Genomic DNA, 24077 nt, shown 5'->3' on the forward strand with positions numbered 1-24077 from the left:
ATTAGCAAGATGAAAAGATTTATCTGATCATTTCATGTGATCAAACCACTACTCTTCACAAATTAACTCTTCATAGGTTTGTGTGAAAACGATCGAAAATAAAATACATGGTGTGAGCACGAAACAGCTCCCGTTGCTACAAATAACAGCACTTTGAATTCCAGTTACAGATTCAACTCCAATATGCAAGTTTGGTTCCAAACTATACAAGTGAGCAGAAAAACAATGTTAGAACTTGAATTGCGTATCGTGTAACGGCGGTAGCAGCAATTAGCAGGCTTTGAACATTTCTCTCATGAGTATGTAAGTGTTTGGCGTCGAGGAATGCCAATCTCACACGAATTGACCCTGGCAGCAAAGCGAAGTGAGCAAAGAGATTCACCAGCTGATGATGCCTCTGGTGAAATGTTGACAAACATTAATGTCTTTGAATCCCCCCCGAGGCACGGCTATCAATGAACAAAGTGTTGATCAGCCAAACGGAGGATTATTCGGTTAAAAATATATAATGATACTTACCTGTAGAAGGTAAGTTAACTTAGAGTTCCTAAAAGGCACATGGTCATCTTTCTTCGCAATCGCATATATTACATCGCTTAAGGCTGATAAACTTTTGTTGATTGCCTAAAACAATGAGATAAAAGGCAAGTAAACATATAAGTTACTCTCTATAATTCAGTCAGTACAAAGATATATATCTACCTGAGTTTCCCTGAGGCGGTCACCGGTAGAGCCACTTTTAGCTAGGCGCTCACTTCCCGCAAGATCAATTAAGTTAAGCACCCCTTGAACCTGCTGTTCGGTATCCTGAAGTTGATAATATTCACTTAGCTTCAGAGTTCAAAACAAAGCAAACCTCTTATGGAACTTATAGTTAAGATCGTGAACCTCATTAACACCAAAGATCCTTAGAGTGAAGACAAAGTGGCTTCTTGAAGATTGATCATTCATTTGGGTCCTGCCGACAGACCTACTCACAGAATTCACATGAATTTCTCAGGCTTGAATTTCACTTTAGCAATCAATATTTTCGAAGAAACTAGGTGATAATATGTATATTGGCATAGCTAGTATTATGCCTATGTTTTAGATAGAATTAGTTGTGTTTAAGGTTTTTGTGGTGAGTCTATAAATACATGAAATGCAGATGTTCAAGCAAGCCAGACTAAGCATTACAGAAAGTCCAATGGATGAATGAATTTACACGAAAGAAACAAGTGCAAAAGATGAACAAACTAGTTTTAAGATGATCCTAACTTTACCTGCTCTGCGCAGCTTGCTGTAGGAGGAATGAGACTTCTTCCATGCTGCAAACATCTACTATCGTAAGATCCGATACAACTGTATTTCCGTTTGAATCATGCTTGATCGTGTATTGCTTGGTACCATTTGCTTCTGGATTACTACCGCGAATTGGAGATAGTAAATCACGAATCGTCTCATTGTATATTTCAAGAGTAGACGCCTATGAAATAGAAATTTCTGAAGTAAATCAAGCTAAGAAGATGAACGGAGAAAGCATTAGGACGAATAGAATAAGAAGGAACCATAAACTTACTTGCATTTTGTATTTCCAACCTTGACATGTTAATGATTGACTAGTTTGGAATATTTGCTCCAGTGACCTTGGTATAAGGCCACTCTGCTCAGCACATTCAGGATTGCCCATCATGGTGTAGGTTTTCCCAGAACCGGTTTGCCCATATGCAAATATGCAAACCTAAAAGGACAATGGCATCTTCATAAAAACATGAAATCATCATACAAAAATTCTTTTTGATAAGAAACAAGAGAAGCATCTCTAAAAGGTAAAAAAAAGAGACCAAATTGAAGTGCTTTGGATAAACCAAACTTTGTATCACAATAATTCTAGAAGCAATAAAGTTCGAAGATCAAATAAAGCACCTTATAGCCATCCAGTGCACTTTGAACTAGCTGTGAGATTTCTACAAATACATCTTCTTGTGAAGCTTCATGATTGAACACTTGGTCAAAAGCAAAGGAATACACCTGGGCTGTTCGTCATTGCATTGGTCCGGAAAATATCTTGTATTAGGGTGGACATTGCATATTATAGAACATTGTTGTCGGTATAAGAATCCTGTGGAAAGAAAAGACACATTGACATACCATTTTGTGCCAAGTCAATACCACGCCCAAGAAACTCGAGGGATGTTGGATAAGAAACAACAGCTCCATCTGTGCCATTTGAGCAAGTAGGAGGTAAAAGAGGGCGAACTCTACAAAACACTCGAATATTTCCTTTAAGTTCCTGTAGTAATGAGGTTCTCATGAAGTATACAAGAAGTTCATGATCAATTAGATTATTTTTGACAATGAATACACTTAGTGAAGTGACATAAATACCAATATGGTGTTATGCAACTTTTTTCGCAATTTTTCAGCTTCAACTATCTGACATTCTGAATCTGCAAGACGATCTTGCAAATCCTTTATAATTCTCTTCTGATCTTCATATTCTGTCATTGTCTCAATGGTTGCCAAGTCAGCTCTCTATAAAATCAGCAAAAATGTCAGAAACATGGAGTTTGATGGCAGACAAGCTGGAGTTATTGGCTAAATATATATTAATTCTCATTAACACGATAGAAAAACAATATTGCACTTTCCCAATGTGATTTACTATTCTAGCCAATCCCATATAGTTGAGACAAACACAACTTAATGATGATGATATTTATTATTACAAAGTATTAAGAGTCACCGACCTTAAGCATATCACGAGAAGCAGCAAGCTGATGCTGCAACAATAGTATTTGTTCTCTTTGTGAAGCACATGTTTCCTGTAAGTAATAAAGAGTTAATCCATAAAAGAAGCAGGTTTCGTGATGAGATTGCCTCATTTGAAAACAAACCTCCAGAGCAATAATCTTTGTGGATATACTATCCAAATCTTTGGATGATTTGCCAGCAAATTCCTTGTAATTATCAACTTCTATAGTCAAGTTTTTCACTTGTGGTAATAAATTATCACGCTCATCACGTACTAGCTGCAGTTCAGTTCTAAGGAAGTTGACATCCTTCTTTAGCTCTTCATTCTGTTTAATGGCGTCTTGCTGAGATGACTGAGGTAAAAAACATACAGACAAATTATTGCAAAGATGGGCAACGCTATCAAACTACAACTACCAAAACAGCTATAGAACCAAAAGCAACCACATTTTTGTGAATATAAACAAGCATGAATGTGAAATGTTAACGACTGTACTTGTACAAAATAATGGTCAAGTGAAGTTTACCAAAGTATCACCTCAAATTTGTTATTTGTTGAAAGATTGTTAATACTAAATGGAAGGTGGATGCAAAGGAGAAATTGCTTCCACAATAAGACATAAGATACTAAGATAGTCCATAATCAGATTAGAGAACTCATGCCAAATGATTAGCTATGGAAGGATGTGATAAAGACGAGTTGTTGCATCCTTTGGATCCAATAATCGGAAGATGAAAGACTTCACAAGCAATGAAATGACAAAATAGCTACTAATTTAACCTATAAATTAAAAAACACAAAAGGAAGGGGGAAAAATGCATAGAACTACTACAATACTACTCATGTGATTAGAAAAGTGTTGTAAAAGGAAAGAAGGCAATATATTGAGACAGTAAGCAAGGACATCTAACGTAATAAAGTGTATATTAGGTAGACAACAAACCCTGGACACATCCAACTGATTTTTCAGTGAGTTGGTATGGTCCCTTGTACTAGCCAGGTTTTCCATTAGAGAACTTTTTTCCTTCTGAAGCCTTGAGATTGTTTCACCATTTTTGTTGGCCTCGTTCTGAAGATTACTGTTGTAATGTTGCAAACTGGTATTGTACTCTTGTAATCTTCTATTAGTTTCTTGTAATATTTTTAACTGGAAAAATAATATATAACAGAGAAAAGTTAATAAAGATCATCAAAAGAATTATTGAAATGAACTATAACATATACCTGGTCACTCATACATTCCTTCTCTTGAGTAACTCTTTCAAACTCTGCTGCTACACTTTCTAGGGAATTCTCAACTTCAATTCTTGTGCGCCTTTCATTCTCATGAGATTCGATAGCAACCTATGCAGGTTTTCTAGTTCTCGTTATTCACAAGAAAATCAATCAACTAGTAGGCATGAGAGTATTCAGGGCTCTCACCAATTTATCAGATACTTCCTTCTTGATCTGCTCTTGCAAAAATAAATTTTTTCCTTGAAGCTCCCATGTGGTTGCATCCAATTCTTTGATCTTAGACCTCATCTGGAACTCTATGAAAAATGAGATATCAATTGAGCCATTGATAACACTTGACACAATCAAATCAAATGAAAGTTTGTTGAATTTTCGTTCAAGTTAAAGATTAAAAAGGGTAAATACCAATCTCATCATGCCTTTTCTCTTCAGTCTCCAACGAATATCTAAGCTTCTCTACCTCCTCAGTGTACCCATCATTGAGCTCCATGTACCTTCTGATGCAAATCCGAAGCTTTTTGATATATTCGATCATTTTCTCGCTCTTCCCCTGAGGAATCGCCGAGATAAACAACAAAATCATGCAAAAGCAGTAGAAAATCAACTGAAAACCTCAACAAGGAAAGTTATCACCTTGTAGTCGTGCTTGTTCTTGCCCTTCATCTTCTCGGCCAAAAGTCTCTCCACGTCCTCCCTCGACCCGAACACGATACCATCCGTGCTTCCAGCATCTGAGCTCTGTGCAGCAGCCGCCAGCTCACACACTCCTCCGGAGTTGGGAGAGTCACTGACGCACGACAGCGCCTGCCTCGCCGCCAGACCCTTGGTCGCAGATCCCACCATTTTCCCCAAGACGCCCCGATACCACTCTTCTGTGGATCGAGCTAAATCCCTAGAAAACAACCCTGAAGCGCAGCAGGGATCTACCAAACATGAAGGAGGGATGAATATGAGAGGAAAGGAGTTGGTTCTGCCGAAATAAAAGGTAAAGGTAGGATTTTTTTAAGGTGGGAGGTGGAGCTATCGGGTGAGGTGGGGTGGCTGCAAGATGGAGTGGAACGAAAGGCAAGAGGGAGGACTGAGGAGCGACGCGAGCCGTCACTTCGACGACTCGAAAGGCAGGAGGAAGGGGAAGGATCGAGGACAAAAATAAAGAATAAAAAATCGCACCTTTTTCTTCCCGACGTCGCCGAGGAGTTCGCCGTCTTCTTCCTGCTCCACTTCGACGGCGATCGATCGAGATTGGCTTCGAATTTTTTTGAACTCGAAGCGGGGACGACCTTTTCTACGGAAATGCCCCTCTGATGTACCACGAATATTAAAGACGAAATGGACGGTCGCGATCGCGTCTCCTCCATCCTTAAGAATTATTCTTTGTAACAATTTTTATTTTTCTTCCGGAAAATTATTAATTGTTTTAAAATATCAAATTTCATTTTTGCGCGTGTAATCTTCAGAGTATAAATCGTGCAAACCTGTCATTATAATTACTTTGACTTTGTTATTGAATAATAATAATAATAAAATGGTTATTAGTATTTAATAAATTTCATTAATCAATGGCACACATTTCCTATTGCTAGCGACAGATCACTAATTTAATAAATAAGTAAATAAGTAAATATTTGTAACTTAATTAGTTTTTTAAAAATTATATATTTAAAATCCTTTTTCCATTTTTTTGTTATTGAATATTTGTGTCATTGAGTGCATAGTAAATTACACTTATATATTTAATCTGCCTCAAAAAAATCTTAATAAATATTTGTCTCTTTGCTCAAGTCAAATATTTCTCTAAGAAGATAAATAGATAATTCACTTGTGTTTTTATTTTCCGAATGAAACTTATTTAGTTATGTTTAAATTTTAAAAACAAAACGAGTTTTGGGGTAAAAGCGAACTTTGAAATTATTGTTTTCATCCCATCAATTACCCCTATTCAAAATATCAATTACCTTATGATTATCTAAATTTAAAAATTTTAAAAATGAAATATTGATTCTAAAAATAAAATAATATTTCTTTTTAATCTCTCTCTTTCCACTCAATCTTTCTCCTTCTACTCATTCCATAAATATAATAATAAAAAATAAAAGAAAAAGAAGAAAATAATAAAAACTTAAGAATGATAAAAATTTTAAGATATTTGATATAGTATATAGTGAAAAGAGATTATTTAAATTTAATAAAATAAATTATTTATACTAAATTTTAAATATAATAATAGAAAAATTTATCCTAAATTTTAAATATAATAATAGAAAAATTGATATGGATGCCCGGTTTGATATTGTTATTCTATAATCCTCAAATTATTAAAATTTTACATAATAAAGAATGACAATTATAAGCGGTATTTTGAGAATTCTAAAATTTCGAGTAGTTTAAAATATTGCGCATCCTCTTTCCTTGCGCCATGGCCGCATCCTTCTCCAACCTTCTCTCCCTGCTTCACAAAGCCGCCGCCGCCTCCCAAGTCCTCCAGATCCACGCGCAGCTTGTCGCCGCATCCCTCGTCCACCGTCCCTCGGTAGCAAGTCGCCTCCTTTACGCCGTCTGCGAGCTCCCCGGCGCCGCCTTTCCCGCCCGCATCCCGCCCTCCTATGCCGATCTCGTCTTCTCCCATATTCCCCGGCCCAACGCCTTCGCCTGGAACAATATCATCCGCTTCCACGCTCGGTCCTCCTCCCCGATCAAGGCCCTTCTGACCTTCGCCCGGATGCGTCAAAATCGCGTCTTGGCCGACCATTACACGTACCCCTTCGTCCTCAAGGCCTGCTCCGTGGTGCCCAGACTCGACGAAGGGGGATCTGTTCACGGAAGCGCTCTCAAGGAAGGATTCGCCGAAGACTCCTTCGTGGTGAACGGATTGATCAACTTTTACTGCAAGCGCGGAGAGATCGCCTCCGCTCGGAAGCTGTTCGATGGATCTCGGTTCAAGGATTTGGTATCGTGGAACTCTCTGATGGCTGGATATGTGGATCGCGGGGACGCATCGGAGGCTCGGAAGCTGTTCGACGCGATGCCGGAGAGGGATGCGTTCTCCTGGACGATTTTGATCGACGGATACGGGAAGAAGGTAGGGGATGTCGGCCGCGCTCGAGAGCTGTTCGATGAAATGCCCAACAAAGACGTTGCCTGCTGGAATTCCATGATCGATGGGTATGTTGGAGGGGGCATGATAGGCCCTGCCAGACAACTGTTCGACGAAATGCCACAAAGAAATGTAGTGTCTTGGAGCATTCTTATCCATGGCTACGTGCGATGTGGATACCCAAAACAAGCTTTGGAGCTCTTCCAGCGGATGCTCGTTGAAGGAATTAGAACTGATCAAGTCTGCGCAGTCGGTGCCATTTCTGCATGTTCGCAGTTGGGTGCTCTTGATCAAGGTCGATGGATACACTCCTACCTGAAGAAGAACACTGGATTGCTGGACGTTGTCACGGAAACAGCCAAAGCGGAGCGTGGTGACATGGAACGTGAGCATGGTAGGACTCGGCATCCATGGTTTTGGAGCTGAAGCTCTCGAGCTTTTCCACCAGATGGAGAAACGAGGGGTTCCAATGGATGATCTGACTTTCGTCGCTGTCCTAACAGGCTGTGCTCACACTGGTTTGGTTGACGAGGGGCGGTGCATCTTTGAGAGGATGAGGAGCGATTTCGGGATAGAGCCAAAGGCCGAGCATTACGGCTGCTTGGTGGACCTCCTCGGCAGGGCGGGGCTGCTGCAGGAAGCTAGACGAGTGATCGAGACAATGCCGACGGAGCCAACTGCAAGCATTTGGGGTTCACTTCTCGCAGCCTGTCGAGTCCATCAGTGCACTGAGCTAGCAGAGGCCGCAGTCGAGCAGTTGAGGAAGGTAGGGGCAGACGACGGGGGAGTGTATGTGCTGATATCTAACATATACGCAGCAGAGGGGAAGTGGAACGAGGCATCATTGATAAGGAGATTGATGAGCTGCAGAGGAATGGAGAAAGTGATTGGGAGGAGTGCAGTCGAGGTGGATGGTTGTGTTCATGAGTTTGTCAATGGAGATACTTCACATCCTTGCAAAGCGCAAGTTTATGCAGTTCTGTGTGAGCTATCCAGGGCAATGCTTCCTAAGAGATAGTAAATGAGGCTACAAAATAACAAAAAGGAACACTCGGTTAGTATTGAAGGCAAAAGAGTAGATGTCAATACAGAAAGAAACAAGGCACAAGAACTTGCCATATGGTGATTGCATGCTACATATCATCAATATCTGTACAATGTGTCAGCACAGCAGCTCCAGGAACTAGCAAAAGAAACAGGTTTTTTTTTTTAAAGAGATTTTTTTTTCTACATTGGATCAATGATGAGCTATCCTAAATAATCAATACAAATTACAAGCTGAGGAAGCTGTACATGTGGGGAAATGCTACTTCAAACAAAAGGGCAAACTCTCCACAAGCTAAAAGAAGGTGGGCTCTATGTGAGAGAGAACAAAAGAATTTTGTCAATGGACGCACCAGGAATGTCGTGAGGACTATAGAAGCATGTTGTTGCTGCACGCTTGGTCTGTCAGCCTTGAAACACTGCCGGCCTGGTCTTGAGCCAGTGCATCATCTCCTTGTCTAATGGACACTTATTGAGGGCAGCGTCCAGCATCGGACTGCCAAAAAATTTAGGGTTGCTCTTGAAAAGCCATATTCGATCTTTTGGCCATGGCCGCTGTGGCTCTTTCTCCTGTTACCATCATCACAGAGTTTTCATAGTCAGATAATTCGACGAGGAACTTGTGGAGCTAACAGAGAAAACTCAGTATTAGGGAATGCACTCACCATCCGCGACATCATAAACCGTACAGTCCGAAGGCTGTAATGTTCACGCAATGGCTTTTGGGACTTTGTGTAGTAGGAAGAGATATCGGGCAGCAATAAGCAACCTTTGCGAGCTCTCGCTAGTCGACACTCTGGGTCAGCATTCATCTGGCTGTACCAATAGATCAACTGGCCCAGGCAATAATTCTCGCCGTAGGTCTTGCAAAATTCCTGGAAACCTGACCCCATCTTATCGGCATATTTGGGACCCAAGTCCAGAGGGCTGATGTAGACTGGGGGAGATGTAACAGACTTGTAGTCCTGCATTCATGCCTCAAAATGTCAAACATGGCCCTTTCTTATTATGTGTAGAAGCATTTGTCGATTATTTACCCGGATCTTAAAGAACACTTTTGTGTAAGCATATATATGAATCAAGTCTGCAGCAGCATCATGCCGACACTTCTTGCTGCATGGAAGATTTCGCAATTCATCCCTCAACCTGGTAAAAGAAAGTACTTCGGTTAGAATATAGGTGTAGCAAAGTTATCAGGAAAGCAATATTTGATTGCGCACGAAGACTTGCCATAATAAAGACTTGCGGATTGCATTCTCGATGTTATCGGAACCAGATGGATCATGGGCTTGAATCTTGGATTTTAGGTCGCTAAGTACATTTGGCTCTACATGAGGTGCCATGGAATGTAGCAAGTCCTCGACCAAGGAACCCTCCCCTTTCCAAAGGACTGAAACCATGCCTTCTGCCGAGAATTTTTCAATCGGAGGTGGAGCTTTCTTTGCATCCTTAAATGCGCACCTCATAACATACTTTACCTGCATAGTCCAATAATGATCAAATGTGTTGTAGATCAATTTGAGGGGTCAAAAAAAACATGAAGACGTTCCGAGATGAGAGTTGCAATCTCTGAAAGATGGCTCCTATGAGTACTTAGATTCTGACGTGTAGAAATAACACTACCATAGATCAGTTTCAAAATGCTAGCGTCATATTAAAATAGAACTTCTTAGAGCTAAAACTAGCAAGCAACACGGTAACAAAGATCTCTAATGTAAGATCAAAAGGTTCCAAGGGTTTTCCAAAATGGCTAGGTCATGTGTGAAGCGGCATTAAAGTTTAGATAAAAACAGCATTTAATAGAATTAGTTCTAATCAACCAGCAATAATTTGTTTAGGCATTCATCCACAGAAAAGATTAAAGCATCCTTGAAGAAAATACAAAATCATTTTACCGAATCACATATTGATGTCTAATTTAGTCCCATGTTTCTAGAAATTGGAATTTGCTCTACTAACATGTTTCCTTTGAGGGAACTTCTGCACGATAAATTGTCCCCGGGCTAAGGTTGAGTTGGCTAGTGCGGAGCAGAGTTGCTATTATCGGATAAGGATTCGAATCTCGACAAAGTCAAGGAAAAAAAACTCTCCTCTGCATTGGCCAACTACAGTTTCCCGATGTATCTCCTCACAGATGGTTGTGGGACCGACCGTGTAAGGCTGTTGGGATGGCAGATTCCACCTTTTGCTATCATGTTTCCTTTGAGGGAAAGAGAAAGGAGGTATAGGAGAGAGATGAGGAAAAAGATAAATCTGATGATTTCATTTGAAGGAGATAAGAAGTCAGATACCCCTTTCTTGTGTGTGATCCCGTTTTGCTTATCCATTGGTGCAGCACAAGAGCTAAGCCTATCTCTTCAAATTTAGTCTTAGCACTCCATCAAGTTGACAATACACTATTCATTGACGGGATCACGACCAGCCCCGATATTGCCAAGAAAAGCAAAATTATAAGCATGCAGGGCATGGGGATGATGGTGGTCGTGGCACTGCTCTTGTCAGATTGGTAAGTGGGAAGATTGCCAAAAGGGGCCTGTCGAAGGTTCTGGTGAAATGGCAATTGGATAAGAACAAGGAAGTCGGCAAGGAAAATGAGGATATAGATAGACTTTTTCTTTGCCCTTCTCATTCATACCTCAAAGAGAATGAGAAAGAATGCCCTTTATGTCCCCTCTGAGAATTCTTCCCACTGTCCTTCCTCTTCTCTCTCACTCTCAACCCCTCCAACAATACACAGCCTAAAAAATTATCTTGGAATGAAGTAACCACTTTGGCCATAGGTTAAGCTCATGGAATGACTTATTAACAACCAATGGAACACACATATACCTGAATATAGGATAAAGGTGGCATTTTACCAATGAGAAAACAAAAAAGACTACCTTATTAAGAGTGAGTGCAATATTCTGAAGCCTTGCATTATATACACCCTCAGCCTATATATTCAAAGAAAGGATTAGTACTCAGAAGGAAATCAGACAGAATAAACAGTATAACAGAAATTCAAGTTTGGCATGTACCTGTAACTCAGCATCACTCTTCTCAACCTCAAGACATATATCTGAAAAAAATTTCCTCTTTTCCTCTAGGTTATGCTTTAAAATTTCATCCGGAAGTCTTTTCCTCTCAAAGTTGATAAACCTCACCTTCAATGATTTGGAACAGCAACTGTCAGCTAATAAGCCAATATACATAGGACAGAAATATGTGAGATGGTCAGAAATACTACCAGATGAGCTGAGTAGGCAACAAGCCAATTAGGTAATCCGTCAAGCAAACAAGGTCCCAGACCAGCCCTTCCTAGGTCAACATAATCATCTTGGGAGACAAAATTGGAATCACAAGCCTCTAGCATTAGCTTATGACGGTCTAAAACTCCATGGCAATCCTTCAAAACCTGATGCATACGGCGAATCAGTTAAACAAACAAAAGAGAGCAACCATGAATACCAGTTTAGACGTATCACTGCATAGACATGGAATGTCATGTAGCAATGCTATGGTATAGATACAATCTAAATCCCACCATAAAAATGAGCGAATGCTCTCAATAGATTATTGGCATGATTGAGGGGATAAATGCATATTAGAAAATCTATAAAAAAAAAAAATATGACATGCAGGGCAATAGCAGCAGAGCTTCATTGACCAAACATGGCCAATTGACACCTCAAAATCTGATCAATGACATAACTAGATCATTGCACATTTTCAGCATTACCTTCTCAAATGCTCCTTCTCCTGAAAGATTCAGATAGCTGCCTCTGCAAACTTGACTACCGCACAAACAAACTGAGGATTCATATTCTTCCTTGCTCTGCAAGGAATGAAAGTGTTAAATAGTCGAGATACTTTAATAGGACAAAATGTTTCTTTGGCATGATGCACACCTCTGTCACAGAGTTGTAATCAAAGGTGATTTCTTCGCCATAACCAATTGGTCCTAGAGAATAAATACCAATCTGGTATTGACCATCAACAGCTGTAACTCTGTCTCGCAATAATAAACAACAGTTAAAACAGACATTTTGAGACAACATCAGCGCATGATTTGAGAATAAATATCACATCCACCACAAAATAAAAATTAAGCTGATAAAAAAGTTTTAAAAAAAAAAATGAAGTAATCCTGTTAAGATTTATTTGAACTACTAGTCCTAGCTGCTTCATTCATAGCCCACAGAGAGAAGGCTACACGTGGATATTAATCACATTAGAGAAAAATGTAAGATCAGTTAAAAATTTGTCTGTAATGACCAGCAAAAGATATCTCCTATTAATAATTACATAGACTAATACTTTTTTTTTCTTTTTAACATTAAAAAATGCAAAGGAGAAATTCCCTGCATGCTAATGCTAGCAAGTGCATGAGCAACTTAAAAATTTCTTATAAAGAAGATATTTATATCAGGTCAACCGTTATACAAGTCAAAAGGGGTATTAACAAAGTTAGATGAAGAAAGTTAAAAAAAATCCAGACATGGTACATCTTGCATAATTCTAAAGATTGTCCTTGATATTAATATTAAGGTTGTTATTAACGAGAAGATTGCACATCATTCAGTGTTGTGCATAATTCTAAAATTTTGAGTGATTGTACATGAGATGTGGGAACTTGGAGCATGCTCAGTGGTGGTTCAACCTGATGTTGAAGAGTGTGGTAACATGGAATGTGAGAATATTAAGACTTGGCATCCGTGATTTTGGAGTTCTACACACTAAAAAAACAAAATGACCTTTCTATTGATGAAAGGATTTATACAAAGCAAAAAAGGCAAGAAAAGATCCATACAGCTAGCCCAAATAATGGGACATATGACTGATTTTGTGAAGGTTGTTTCAGCAAACAACAAGAAGAATAAAAGATGGAACTGTCAGAACAAGTCCACATGATCATAACCAACTCCCTTTTTATCTTAAGAAAGAAGAAATTTTATTTCTTTCACTGAAACTGAGTCCACTAGAAACCCTTGATTTTCTTAGGATAACAAAAATTCAAATGCAATTAAAAATATAATCTACAAATACCACCAACATTTAAAAGTACAGGTTCAATACTGATCTGTCAGATTGGTGCATTTCATGTCACATATCATACCAATCTAACCATATCGACAAAAATACCTAAAAAAAACAATCCTATTTTTTATGAAGTCAGTTGTACTACAGGTGCCCAAAAGGTCACGGATTCGAATCATGAAAACAACCTCTTGCAAAAAACAGGGTAAGGCTGCGTACAATGGATCCTTCCCCCGGACCCCGCATGGCGAGAGCTTCGTACACTGGGCTGCCCATTTGTACTGCATGTGCACAGCCCATACTGACATAAGAACACATTTCTCTTTCAAATGCCAAATTCAGTCCCTCATTTGGCTAGTAAATTTGGACATTAGCAAACAAATACAGTCTGAAATTTTAAATGGTAACCTAGCCTACGACCCCATATGGAATGCAGTTTTGTAAGCAGCAACTCATGTTGATAATTAATAATAGTACTTTTTTAAACATAAATAGGCAGCTGGAGGAAGGTCCATATAAGATATGGCTTACTTTGCTTCACAATTAGGTCGGCATGAGTGACAAATTCTGCTTGCATAATTTGCTTTGTGCATAGCATCAACAATAACAAGATCATACCCATCACGATCACCCTATTATATAAAAATAGAAATTAGCTATTTGAATGAAATGCGACAAGCTAGTATTTAGGTTGAAAATGCATGATACCACCTTCGGTCTCTCCAGATATATGTTGTAAAATTCAGGTGCTGGTTCTTGATTATTTTTCTGCAAGGACCGTATACCATCTTGTTTTTCATACCATTTCCAGGCTGGATAAACCTGAATTTAAACAAAATGAAACATCTCAGCTTGAGCAGAGAGATTCAAGTACAAATTGCCTGTGTTGCCCAACAATTCACATTTGAGTAGAAACACAGTGACAAGGTACATTGTATTACTATATACTATTGCTATGATTTAGTTCCAAAATTTTCATTTTCTCTGCACGATCATTTTCTCTATAGCATTGTGAAACGAAGGTTTATTTGTAGTCACCAAAATAAAAGAGTTGCATTATGTAGAACATTGTTATATTATCTTAAGACAAGCACAGATTTGAATTATTTAAACATACCAAGTCTTTTACGATTTGTGTACAATTGCATGTGAAACTAGACCAAGGGACCCAGATTATCATATGTTTGACCATGGTCCCTTCTCATATAGAATATGGATTATTGTGAACACTTAAAAGTGATCTACACATATTCGCCGCACTAATTTTATGATATAACTTACAAAATTATACTGCTATGTAAAAGAAGAAAATTAGAAAAGTAGTACCTCTCCTAAGAACTCAACAACAAAATCATCTTGCTCAAATCCTTCCTTCTTATTACAGACAACCCCAAGGCCCTGATAGAACAAATGAAAATGCTAAGATTAGCAAAATGGCAACCACATCGAATACGGTCCTACCTAGTATCGTGCAGCTGATTTGGAAGAAATACCTTTCTATAAGCAACATAATTATCATCAGGACGGCTCCTTATAGCCTTTAGGATGGCCTGGCACATTTTCAGTGTTCGTCTATCACCTCCTTCCTCTGCATTCATTTGCATTTCTTCTAAAACAGGTCGCAAAGGATAAACCATTGGAGTGTTACCAGCACCAGTGAATTGTCTGACTTGCTTATTCAATGTCCGGAGAAGAGACTGGCAGAAAAGTGCACGTGGCATTAAAAATTCAATAAAGCAACAATATAAGGGAAAGACGACTTTAAATGTAAACCATATACATTCACCAGACCTCTTCTATAAATTTATGTCTATCTGTAAGAACCCATTCTGGTTCATCTGGCATAGAATCCAAGAGGAGGTTATGCGTATAAGGATCTATTCCATATACTTCTTGCTCTATTACTTCAACTCCAAGAGACTTTCTGGGTTTGTATTCCTTAACCTCAGGAATTTGCATATCTGACTCCTCAATACCATTCTTTTGGACTAATAGTTTCTCAGAATAATCATCAGGTAATGCAACTTGCATTTTCCTTTGTACTTCCTCCTCATCTGCTACAAGAAGATATTTGTCAATGATCTCATACTTTCTGGTAACAGGAGGAACAAAACCAGCTTTAGTCATGCGAGCACCCCATTCCCGGTCATCTATTGCCACTGACTCAATGGACTCCAATTTGCAGAACTCATCTCCTCTTGACTCCCATGTTGAATTTCCTGAATGAACTTCCATGTCACTTTCTGTATCAGAAGCAGTACTTTCATCGTCAGCCCTTTCATCTTCATCAGAGAAATCATTTTCATTCTCTTCTGATGTTTCACTTTCAGAATCCATTGCTCTCTGCTTTAGTTTGGAGAGACTCCTCTTAATTTCACCCAAAGTTCTGCTTTGTTTCTTTTTGTATTTTTCAGATATATATGCTCCTGCATCAGAATTGTCTTTTCCTGCCTTTCCCATCTCATCTCTTTCACTGATCAACCTTGGGTTGTCCAACTTCTTTATCAATTGAAGGAAGGAAATGATAATCTTTTTCATGTCTCCATCATTCCGTCTATTTGATCTATCGAAATGTTCATTGCTCAGTTAAAATCTAACAGGATAAGCTAAGCAAACTTAATCTAAAACTTATAATTTATAGCTACCAAGATTGACATAATGAGAAGCCATAAAAATATTTAATGCTTCACAACTGGTGAAAAGAAAAATCCACTATCTTACTTAAATACATCACGGCACATCCGACTAATATCATCCTTGATAGAGCTCAAGCCATGTCGAACATAATAGCCACTTCTCATCCTATCTTCAATTTTTGAAATCTGAAACAGAAATCAAACATTAATATGATGTGGAAACATAATCCATATACATGCAAAATATGTTTATTGCAGGTATCAAAAAGAAAGAAAATAAAATAAAATGCAAGAATCTAGGAAATACTTTGGGCATAAAGATTTCGGACTTGCTCCCTCTTATGATGCTCCTCAAACTATTGGCAATAAATTCCTCTATCTTTTTATAGCTATTCTCAGATTTTCTATGCAACCAGCGTCTCATCTGTGCATCCCTAGATAGAAGTTCTGAAGACCTTCTAGCATCAAGTAGCTTGGGTCGCTTGTAAAAACCTTGCTTGAACTGGAGGCCTGAAATATTGTTTCTATTGAAGGAATTTGGCTCATCAGTGGCAAAATTTCCTAGATCGTCAGAATCATCCAGATAGCCATTCAACAACTGGTACGTTCTTGACAATGAGTAATTTTCTGTTATCTGCCTTAGGCTTCTTGTTTTTGAATAAGATTCCTCGAGATTTTTACTTTTAGCTGAACCTGATCTTCTTATCCACATAATGTTTGGATACTTAACTTTTAGTTCTTTAAACTGACAGCATCCACTGATGTCAATAAAAGATATGTGTGGAAACACCAGGAGGACCTCTTCAACAGCACTGGCAGTAACATTGACACAGTTCATTAAGCCGATGGACGTAAGGTTTTTCCTGTCACAACCACCCTGTGAGGCCATCTAAAATTAGTATTTACCAATTACATAAACCAGGTTAGTTTAAAAAAACTGTAAGTAAACATACCATAAGCAAGTGGAAGATAGCATCTGTGCACTTTGGTCCAACAGAGGACAAATCAAAATGTTTGCAAATATTTCTGTAAAAATTTACCAATGTATTCCAATGTTTACATGTTGAAGCAGAGTAGACAAGAGACTTCATATCACTCTTTAGGAAGTGAAAGATTCTAGCAAGAATGCGCCCATTCAACAGACCCCAGTTTTCATTCTCTGCCTGTGAAGTAGTAACAAGATCTGCAAAGACATCACATTCACCACATAACTCCTCAAATGAGCAGTCAAGCTTCTCACTGGGAATTACAGCCTCCCCCATTTCAGAGTCCTCATCACTATCTCCAATGAGCAATCGAGCTCTTTTTCCATCACGATACAACAAATCCTCTGCATAAGCGTATAGGATAAGTTTTTTTTAAAAAAAAAAATCAGGAGCTAAGTAAAACCGTTGGATTCTATTCAAGGAAAAAAATAAACATAGACTGATACCATATGTAGGAACAAGTAAAACCAGAGAGCAGTATCATATGAACGAACAAGTAAACTATCACAGGGTATACCAATGTAGGAAAAGTTAAATCATGATTAGTCTGCTCGTATGTAAATAGCACACCCATCCAATCATTGTAAAGCAGAAATATTGACCGCCCAATTTATACAAAAACAAAGAAAATGCATGGCCATTAAAAGAATTGATGTGACTAAGGTGAATCCTCATGTGTTTTACAAGTCCTTTACAGCATAGTTGTGGAAAGAACTAGTCCAAATCAGGATGCACAAGGTATTCCTAGATCTACCAATGAATCAGACAAATTTCTGAGGCATGCTAGAATAAAGTTAGAAATGGCTAGAAGTACCTCATATCTAACAGATTCTGCTTGAAGTACAAGAATGCACAAGTTGTCGTTGATGTGTGTGTGTGTGCGCGCGCGCGCATGTGTGTGTGTGTGTGTGTTAGTTATTTTTCTTTTTTGAAGGCTTGGTGAGAGCAGTACTCTAAGACAGTTGAAGGGAGCATGCACAAGCAGAAATGCCGAAAATTCGCCACTGAGATTGATAATTTACAGAGCTAAATGCAGGTGTGACAGAATTTAACAGTGTATCTCCAACAAAGATTCAGGATAAGCAGCTAAGGAATATCCAAGCACTTGATGCTGAGGTGAACAAGTGTACTTTGTAATTTTAGGATTAAGGTATGAACTAATTAATTAGACTTTACACGTACAAAGTATTAAGAAACAAAAGAGGGAAGGAAAAATGGTACAAGGAACTAGGCAACGGTGGTATTTCATAAGGTTCAGCAGTTAGAAATGCGTGAATCTGCCAGAAGTTTTGCTAATGTGAATAAGATGGAACTAACAAGATATTGGACCAACTTGTGAAAGTTTCTTGAATCAAGCAAAATTGCTACAACATTGATTGCATTATGCCATTAGATCAGACCAATAGAAATTAAAATCTTTGTCAAAGATTACAGTAGTTTATATACTTGCATTCAAAAGCAAATAGGTCTCCACCAATGTTGTTGTGGAGCAAGGGTGAGTCTTGATATTGGAACCTGATATATTGAAGGTGGCGAAATCTCAACCAACAATGTCACAGAGGAAGAGTGAATTAGTCATTACTTCTTGATGGGAAATGGACAGATGGTGAAGAAAACATCAAGCAGGCAATATTATAAAGTAGTATATAGTATTTAGTGCATATGTTGGCTTTGGCTGCCATGAAACACTAGAAGTAGGTAGGCAAGAGTAAGTGAAAAAGGGATTATAGAGTATTTCAATATATACAATACACATTACTTAACAAATACACCTGACACAAATATTTTCACTGCTAGGATTATTAGATTTTGTTAATACAAAATAGAAATGGCATCTCTAGACATAATAAATTCTTTGAATAATCAATATATTAAAATAATAAAGAAAATGCTACAAAATATCATATATCCAGAATTTTAAAAACTCACAGAAAATTTCTAAAATTTAAAATTGTATATTTAATAGTACTAATTGCTGAATAAGTATTCAAATAATAAATATGTTTAAAAAAAAAAAGTAATGCAATTCAAAATACATAATGTTTCTATGTGCTTCTATGAGGTGAGATCACTAGTATGTTCATTCCTAGCACTAAATAAAACAAATACGATATAATATTAAACATATAAAAATTATGGAATTGAAGATAGTTTTATTGCAACTTTAATTATGACTAATATTTATGCGTTATAATAAAGCATTGGATGATATTAGGCAAGTTTGGATTACTTAACAATCTATATCGTTGAATTCACATTATGATTATAAATTTTCAACTAATTTTAGCAACTGATTTCCTGATCAATCCTATCAATGTGGTATTTAACTTTTATCATTGGTTAATTTATAACACATGTATATTGGTGATGGTGTGCATGCATATAAAGTGCCTAATGTCTTACCAGCCAATGGGACTTCAATACATGCTCAGATGTATGAGGAATTGTACAGAATAGAGAACAGAGGATGAGCATACCATCCAAAGCATTAATGAGAAACAAACCTGATTTCCAGCTAGTATCCCTTGACAAATCATGAGCTAAAACAGCAGAGCTTTTTGTGATAGATGAGTTAAATGGAAAATGTTTATCCATTTCCTTCTTTGGTTGCTTCGCAATTATCCATGGATCCAAAACCTCATTGATAGCAGCAGCAAACTCCCGGTTCTTATATGACCTCATGACAAGTTCATGCAGCTTACCACGTGTAAACCCAACAAACTGAGGGTGCGAGCTATGAAGTGAATGAGAAGAGCTACTAGCACTGTTTAGAAATGACTGAGCAAGAGTAGAACAACCTTTTTCAGCGGATGTGCCTGCTCCACCTTCAGTATTTATAGTTTCGGAAAACTTCAGTTTTTTAGTAATTGGTAGCCAAGTATTGTCATTCTTCCTAAAGACACTGCTATGCTCCAATATGGTACCTTTACCAACTAACTCTTGCAATTCCAAATATGAGAAAGGTCCATGTTCACAGCCCGCACCATCTAGATAGAACCAATCACCCGCATCAATAGATAAATCATCGACAGTACAAATCCGATCCCTGGGAACAGTGAGCACAGTCTTGCATCGTTGCAGAATTTGTTGGTCATGTTCATGCGACTTCTTTGACCGAGAGGAACCTTCACGAAGAGAATTCCTTTCGCTACTAGAGTGTGATCGTGAAGATCTTGAAGGGTGCAGTTCAATGCTTTTAACCTTTCCAGAAGGTTCTGAAGAAACATGATCCTTTACTACACAGGTATTTATCCGGACAACAGGAAGAAGTATACCCTTCGTACCCCTAGGAGGCAAAGGTTTAGTTTGGACTGATCTGCTACTAACTACATTTTTACTTTGATCAATGTTGTTATCACTATTATCATCTGCTGATGAAAAACTCCAAACTGGCAGATCAAGCCTTTTACTCCGGGAAGGATAATAAAGATCTTCCTTCTTTTGCCGACGAGGATCCTCAATCCCAGACTTTGGCATCTGACAAAGAGGATAACCTTCATTGATGACAAGTTTCCGTCTGTAAGATCTCTCAAGATTAACATCATCATTCCTCTTCCAGTCACCACCTTTGCAAGACCACCTCCCAGCAAACCAATCACTATGGCTACCACCAGGAACAAAATGATCCATCTCAGAAGATGCAAAAACTGGCCTAATTTCGGTAACTTCTGTTGAGAAATTTTCTTGATCTCTAGCAACCTCATTTCTTGGATACATGAATGGCGTTTGAGCCTTGAATCTTGAGAAACCTACAAGCCACGCATAGATAATAAAAATAATGAAATGAATAAATCAAACATGAAGAGACAGTCTAATTATTGCAGTTTGGAAGTCACTGGTCTTCCAAGAAATTCAGTCAAAAGTGTAAAGGAAACATTTCTGCTAACAATAAAAAACTTCAACAAAAATGAGAGAACATTTTCCCATCATCCAACATCATCTCTCCTTGTTTGTATATATGACAGATTCATGTCATTCTACTTACGATTTTTGTTTTGAAGGGCCATGGAAGAAGTAGCAGATCGAAGATTTTAGTACCTAGTAAAGTAATTAAAAACCAGAGAGGGAGGGGAAGATGACCAGCCACAAGCTTATATTCGAAAAGACTAGAGAATCACAAGTCAATTTTTGCATATTCAAACTACAGCATATCAAAAGAACGGTTCTTCATATGTTTTTATTTTGTCAAAATAGACATTAAGGTAGGAATATATAATACCTTCAGATTGACCCCAGTTTTCCAAGTCCACATGCTCAAATGACGCATTCAGAGCTTCTGCAAGATTGTGAAATTTCACAAGACAAATAAAATTAGGATCAACCGTTAACACAAAATAGTATTTTATCACCACTCATAAAAGAAAGATATGCCTCAAATAAATTTTTCTTGTTTTAAATAAGTAGGATCTGAATAGGCAAGTGCAAAGATCGGCCTAACCTTGCATTTATAAATAAAGGTTTTGAAGATGAAATTTAAAAAAAAAAACAGAATAATAAAAGTACCTCCTATAATCTCGAGCTCCTTTCCATCTATAATACTGTATCCATCCAACAACATTTTCACCCTCTCATCTATATGATAATCTTGAATAAATTCTGGTAAAATTGAAGGTTCATCAGTAAGAAGTGCTTGTTGCAGAGGCATAGAACCGGATGTTTCCTGGTAAAGAACAGCACCATCAACTAACAAATTCCCTGGGGCTTCTGGAGGACTTACCATCTGGGTTACCACATCAGAAACAATGGAGGGAATGTTCAACTGCGCCAAGGGGGAAACTGCATTCTCAACGGTAACCCATCTATCACTGTCAGCGTGCTTTATCAGATGATCAGAAAGGAGGAATCCGTCATCCACTAGCTGTTTGAGATCAACCAGTTTCGAAGGCCCTTGTTCAGTACCAAAATGATCAAGATAAAACCATTTCCATGCATCAATATCAGATGAGATGGGGTCACGTGGTGGAGTGTCTGATATATCCATATCCTCTTCCATTGATGATGGATCTTCAAAACCTCCTGGTGCAGAAAGTGGTGGTGGAGGAAGTGCAGGTGGAGGAGGTGGAGGAGGAGGAGGTAGTGGCAGAGGCGGCAGAGGCGGAATTTCACTAGACTGCCTATTTGAATTATGTAACAGCTTTTCCTTGCAGAGTTTATCAACACTACTTCTGTCTGCATGACTCTTATTTGACTTACCATTAGTAATATCTTTTTCACCATGATCCTTTCCTCCTACTTTATCATCATTTCTGCTAGATTGATGCTTTTCGCCGACTTTATTTTTCCTGCTTGATTCTCGGTGATCTGCAGAATGCCGTATATCATGTGGATTTGGTGACCGCACTGAGCGCACAGGAGTTCGGTCTCTGTGATCCTGGTGACGAACTCGTAGACGTGGAGATCTATTTGAACGACTTGGAGTACGATCCCTACGATCAAAGTGGCGACTCTTCTCGTGTGGGGACCGGTTGGTGCGTCGAGGACTAAGGTCCTTGCTATTAGAGTGGCTGCTGCGCTCTTTTGGTGACTTCTCAGAATGGCCCGGACTGTGGCGATCATGGGTACCTCCAGAAGAAAGAGATGGATCAGTGAATCTAGAAGATGAATACTTGCTGGAAGATAAGACCTTGAATGCAGAGGAGGATTCAGTTCTACGGCATCTCTCAGAATTAGCAGAACTAGTCCTTGATCCTGAATGATCAGGCAAATTAGAATGGTGCCTATCGTGCTTAGCCTCGCCTGATGATTTCCTAGCATCCCTATCAGAGACACTGCCATCCCATCTGGATGATGATCGCTTCCTGGAGTCAGCATCACTTGTGTGTCTATCACTTCTCCGGTGACTGTTCTCTGGAGAAAAATCCCGGGCATGCTTCCGCAATCTCTCCAGTACATCATTTTTGTCTTTGTCCAACTTCCTTCCTCTGCTGGACTGAGTCTGTGTCTTCTCCGGTTCTGCTGTTCTCTTCCATTTATCTGGAACAAACTCCCCTCTTTCCAGCTCTACTTTACTCCGTCGATCTGAAATAACTTCTCTTGACGCCTCATCTCTCTTTCGTCGTTCTCCCACCTCAACGTCACTTTTCCGTGATTTCCTAGGAACAAACTCCCCCTTCTCCACTTCACCATTTCGGAGCTCCTCCTTTTCCAATTCGCCATTAAGGAACTCCCCTTCCTCCAACTCCCCTTTCCGATGCCTCTCCAGCACAAGCTCTCCTTTCTCCAACTCCATCTTCTTCACCTTCTTATCCAGCTTCATTTCTTTTTCACCACCATACTCACCCTTCCTCTCGACATCATCTTTCCTCTCGCCATTCCTCGAGCTCTTCTCCGCCCTAAAGGAATTCGAAGAAACCACGTATTTGCCCCCACAGAGTGACTCCGGAATCGGGAAGCGATCCATGATACGCTGCGAGGGTGCACACGCGACTCCCCCCTCTCCCATGGAACTCCTCCGGAACCCTAGATGGGGGTCCAGTGCCAGACCCGTGCAGCCAAAACCCTACCCTCGGACTGCTCCGGGGCTCTCGACGCTCATCTCCAGGTCACCACTGTCTGCTCCCGTGCTCCAAGATCGAAACCCTAACTCAGAAGAAAAACCAAATCTTTTCAGCCACATGAGGTCAGACACTAATCGAGCGGCAAGCCGAAAACAATGCAAGAATTCCAACAGGCCGGAACCGGTAACCTAAATTCCGCGCCCAAAGACCCTACAATTCAAGAATAAAGAAAGATTTCCGGGGAGAATAACCACGGGGGAGCGCACCGGCAGGAGATCGATAGGACGGAGTCGTCGATCCGGGGATCTGACGAGGAAGTGAGGCCGAATCGAGGTGCCCGCCCTCCCTTCCGCCGGAGCTTCCGCTTGCGGTGGCTTTCGGCGCCCTACTTCGCCGCTACCTCGTTGGCTCGGCCGCTTCGCTTTGTCGCACACGCTCCCTCGCGAAGGGGGAGAAGACGAGAGAATTACGATGCGTGTATTTAACTTGTTCCGCATTGATAAACTTTTATAGAGAACAACAGGAAGTCAGATACCGGTATGCGGTAACTCTACCGCGTATACTCGTATAAAATCATTCGAAATATCGGGGTGACTTAGCCCGGCCGGGTCGAGGCTGGTCGGTCCGAACCGCCTTCTGTCATATTTTGTGGAATTTAATTAGATTTTGATTTTCTCCAACAATTTTCCATTTGTAGGCACATGCCTAAAAATGATATTCCATATAAAAAAAATATCTATATTATCTTTTAAAATAATTATAGAAATCTTTATCCAAGTGTAAATTTTCTTTATCTCCTACTTTCAATTTTCACTTTCTCATTAACTGCGT

The 24077-nt window shown here is 39.2% G+C and overlaps 2 protein-coding genes and 1 pseudogene across 2 annotated transcripts; 1 reads left to right on the top strand and 2 right to left on the bottom strand.

The window, feature by feature from the left end:
* Positions 1-9: 9 nt before the first annotated feature.
* LOC122003024 (kinesin-like protein KIN-14H) lies at positions 10-5276 on the bottom strand. Its single transcript, XM_042558451.1, has 17 exons — positions 5141-5276; positions 4604-4893; positions 4376-4520; positions 4157-4266; positions 3959-4078; positions 3678-3881; positions 2877-3086; positions 2730-2804; positions 2368-2514; positions 2131-2272; positions 1906-2015; positions 1559-1720; positions 1263-1465; positions 889-970; positions 703-807; positions 520-624; positions 10-449 (listed from the first exon to the last, which is right to left on the bottom strand). Exons 2-17 carry the CDS (start codon positions 4811-4813, stop codon positions 294-296), a joined length of 2286 nt encoding a protein of 761 aa, XP_042414385.1. The 5' UTR covers positions 4814-4893; positions 5141-5276; the 3' UTR covers positions 10-293.
* A 972-nt stretch (positions 5277-6248) lies between these two features.
* LOC122003027 lies at positions 6249-9117 on the top strand (annotated as a pseudogene).
* LOC122003026 (histone-lysine N-methyltransferase ATXR3-like) lies at positions 8155-23719 on the bottom strand. The gene is made up of 21 exons (XM_042558453.1): positions 23513-23719; positions 21253-23328; positions 20969-21025; positions 19254-20498; positions 16717-17093; positions 16071-16640; positions 15849-15949; positions 14919-15690; positions 14621-14824; positions 14454-14525; positions 13839-13949; positions 13659-13759; positions 11999-12098; positions 11830-11925; positions 11338-11505; positions 11129-11254; positions 10991-11044; positions 9339-9586; positions 9146-9254; positions 8774-9073; positions 8155-8678 (listed from the first exon to the last, which is right to left on the bottom strand). Exons 2-21 carry the CDS (start codon positions 23189-23191, stop codon positions 8514-8516), a joined length of 6915 nt encoding a protein of 2304 aa, XP_042414387.1. The 5' UTR covers positions 23192-23328; positions 23513-23719; the 3' UTR covers positions 8155-8513.
* Positions 23720-24077: the final 358 nt, after the last annotated feature.

The sequence above is a fragment of the Zingiber officinale genome, chromosome 7A (genome assembly GCF_018446385.1).
Source record: "Zingiber officinale cultivar Zhangliang chromosome 7A, Zo_v1.1, whole genome shotgun sequence".
NCBI classification, from domain to species: domain Eukaryota; kingdom Viridiplantae; phylum Streptophyta; class Magnoliopsida; order Zingiberales; family Zingiberaceae; genus Zingiber; species Zingiber officinale.

Bases quoted from the DNA above. Each gene is read 5' to 3' on its own strand.
- LOC122003026 (XM_042558453.1), bottom strand. From the start codon at position 23,191: ATGGGAGAGGGGGGAGTCGCGTGTGCACCCTCGCAGCGTATCATGGAT. The intron at 21,026-21,252 runs GTACTTTTATTA...ACAATCTTGCAG, and splicing joins GGAGCTCGAGATTATAGGAG to AAGCTCTGAATGCGTCATTT. The intron at 14,526-14,620 runs GTATTTCTTCCA...TTGTTCTATCAG, and splicing joins ATTATGTTGCTTATAGAAAG to GGCCTTGGGGTTGTCTGTAA.
- LOC122003024 (XM_042558451.1), bottom strand. From the start codon at position 4,813: ATGGTGGGATCTGCGACCAAGGGTCTGGCGGCGAGGCAGGCGCTGTCG. The intron at 2,805-2,876 runs GTTTGTTTTCAA...TATTACTTACAG, and splicing joins CAAAGATTATTGCTCTGGAG to GAAACATGTGCTTCACAAAG. The intron at 2,273-2,367 runs GTATTTATGTCA...TCATTACTACAG, and splicing joins AGTTGCATAACACCATATTG to GAACTTAAAGGAAATATTCG.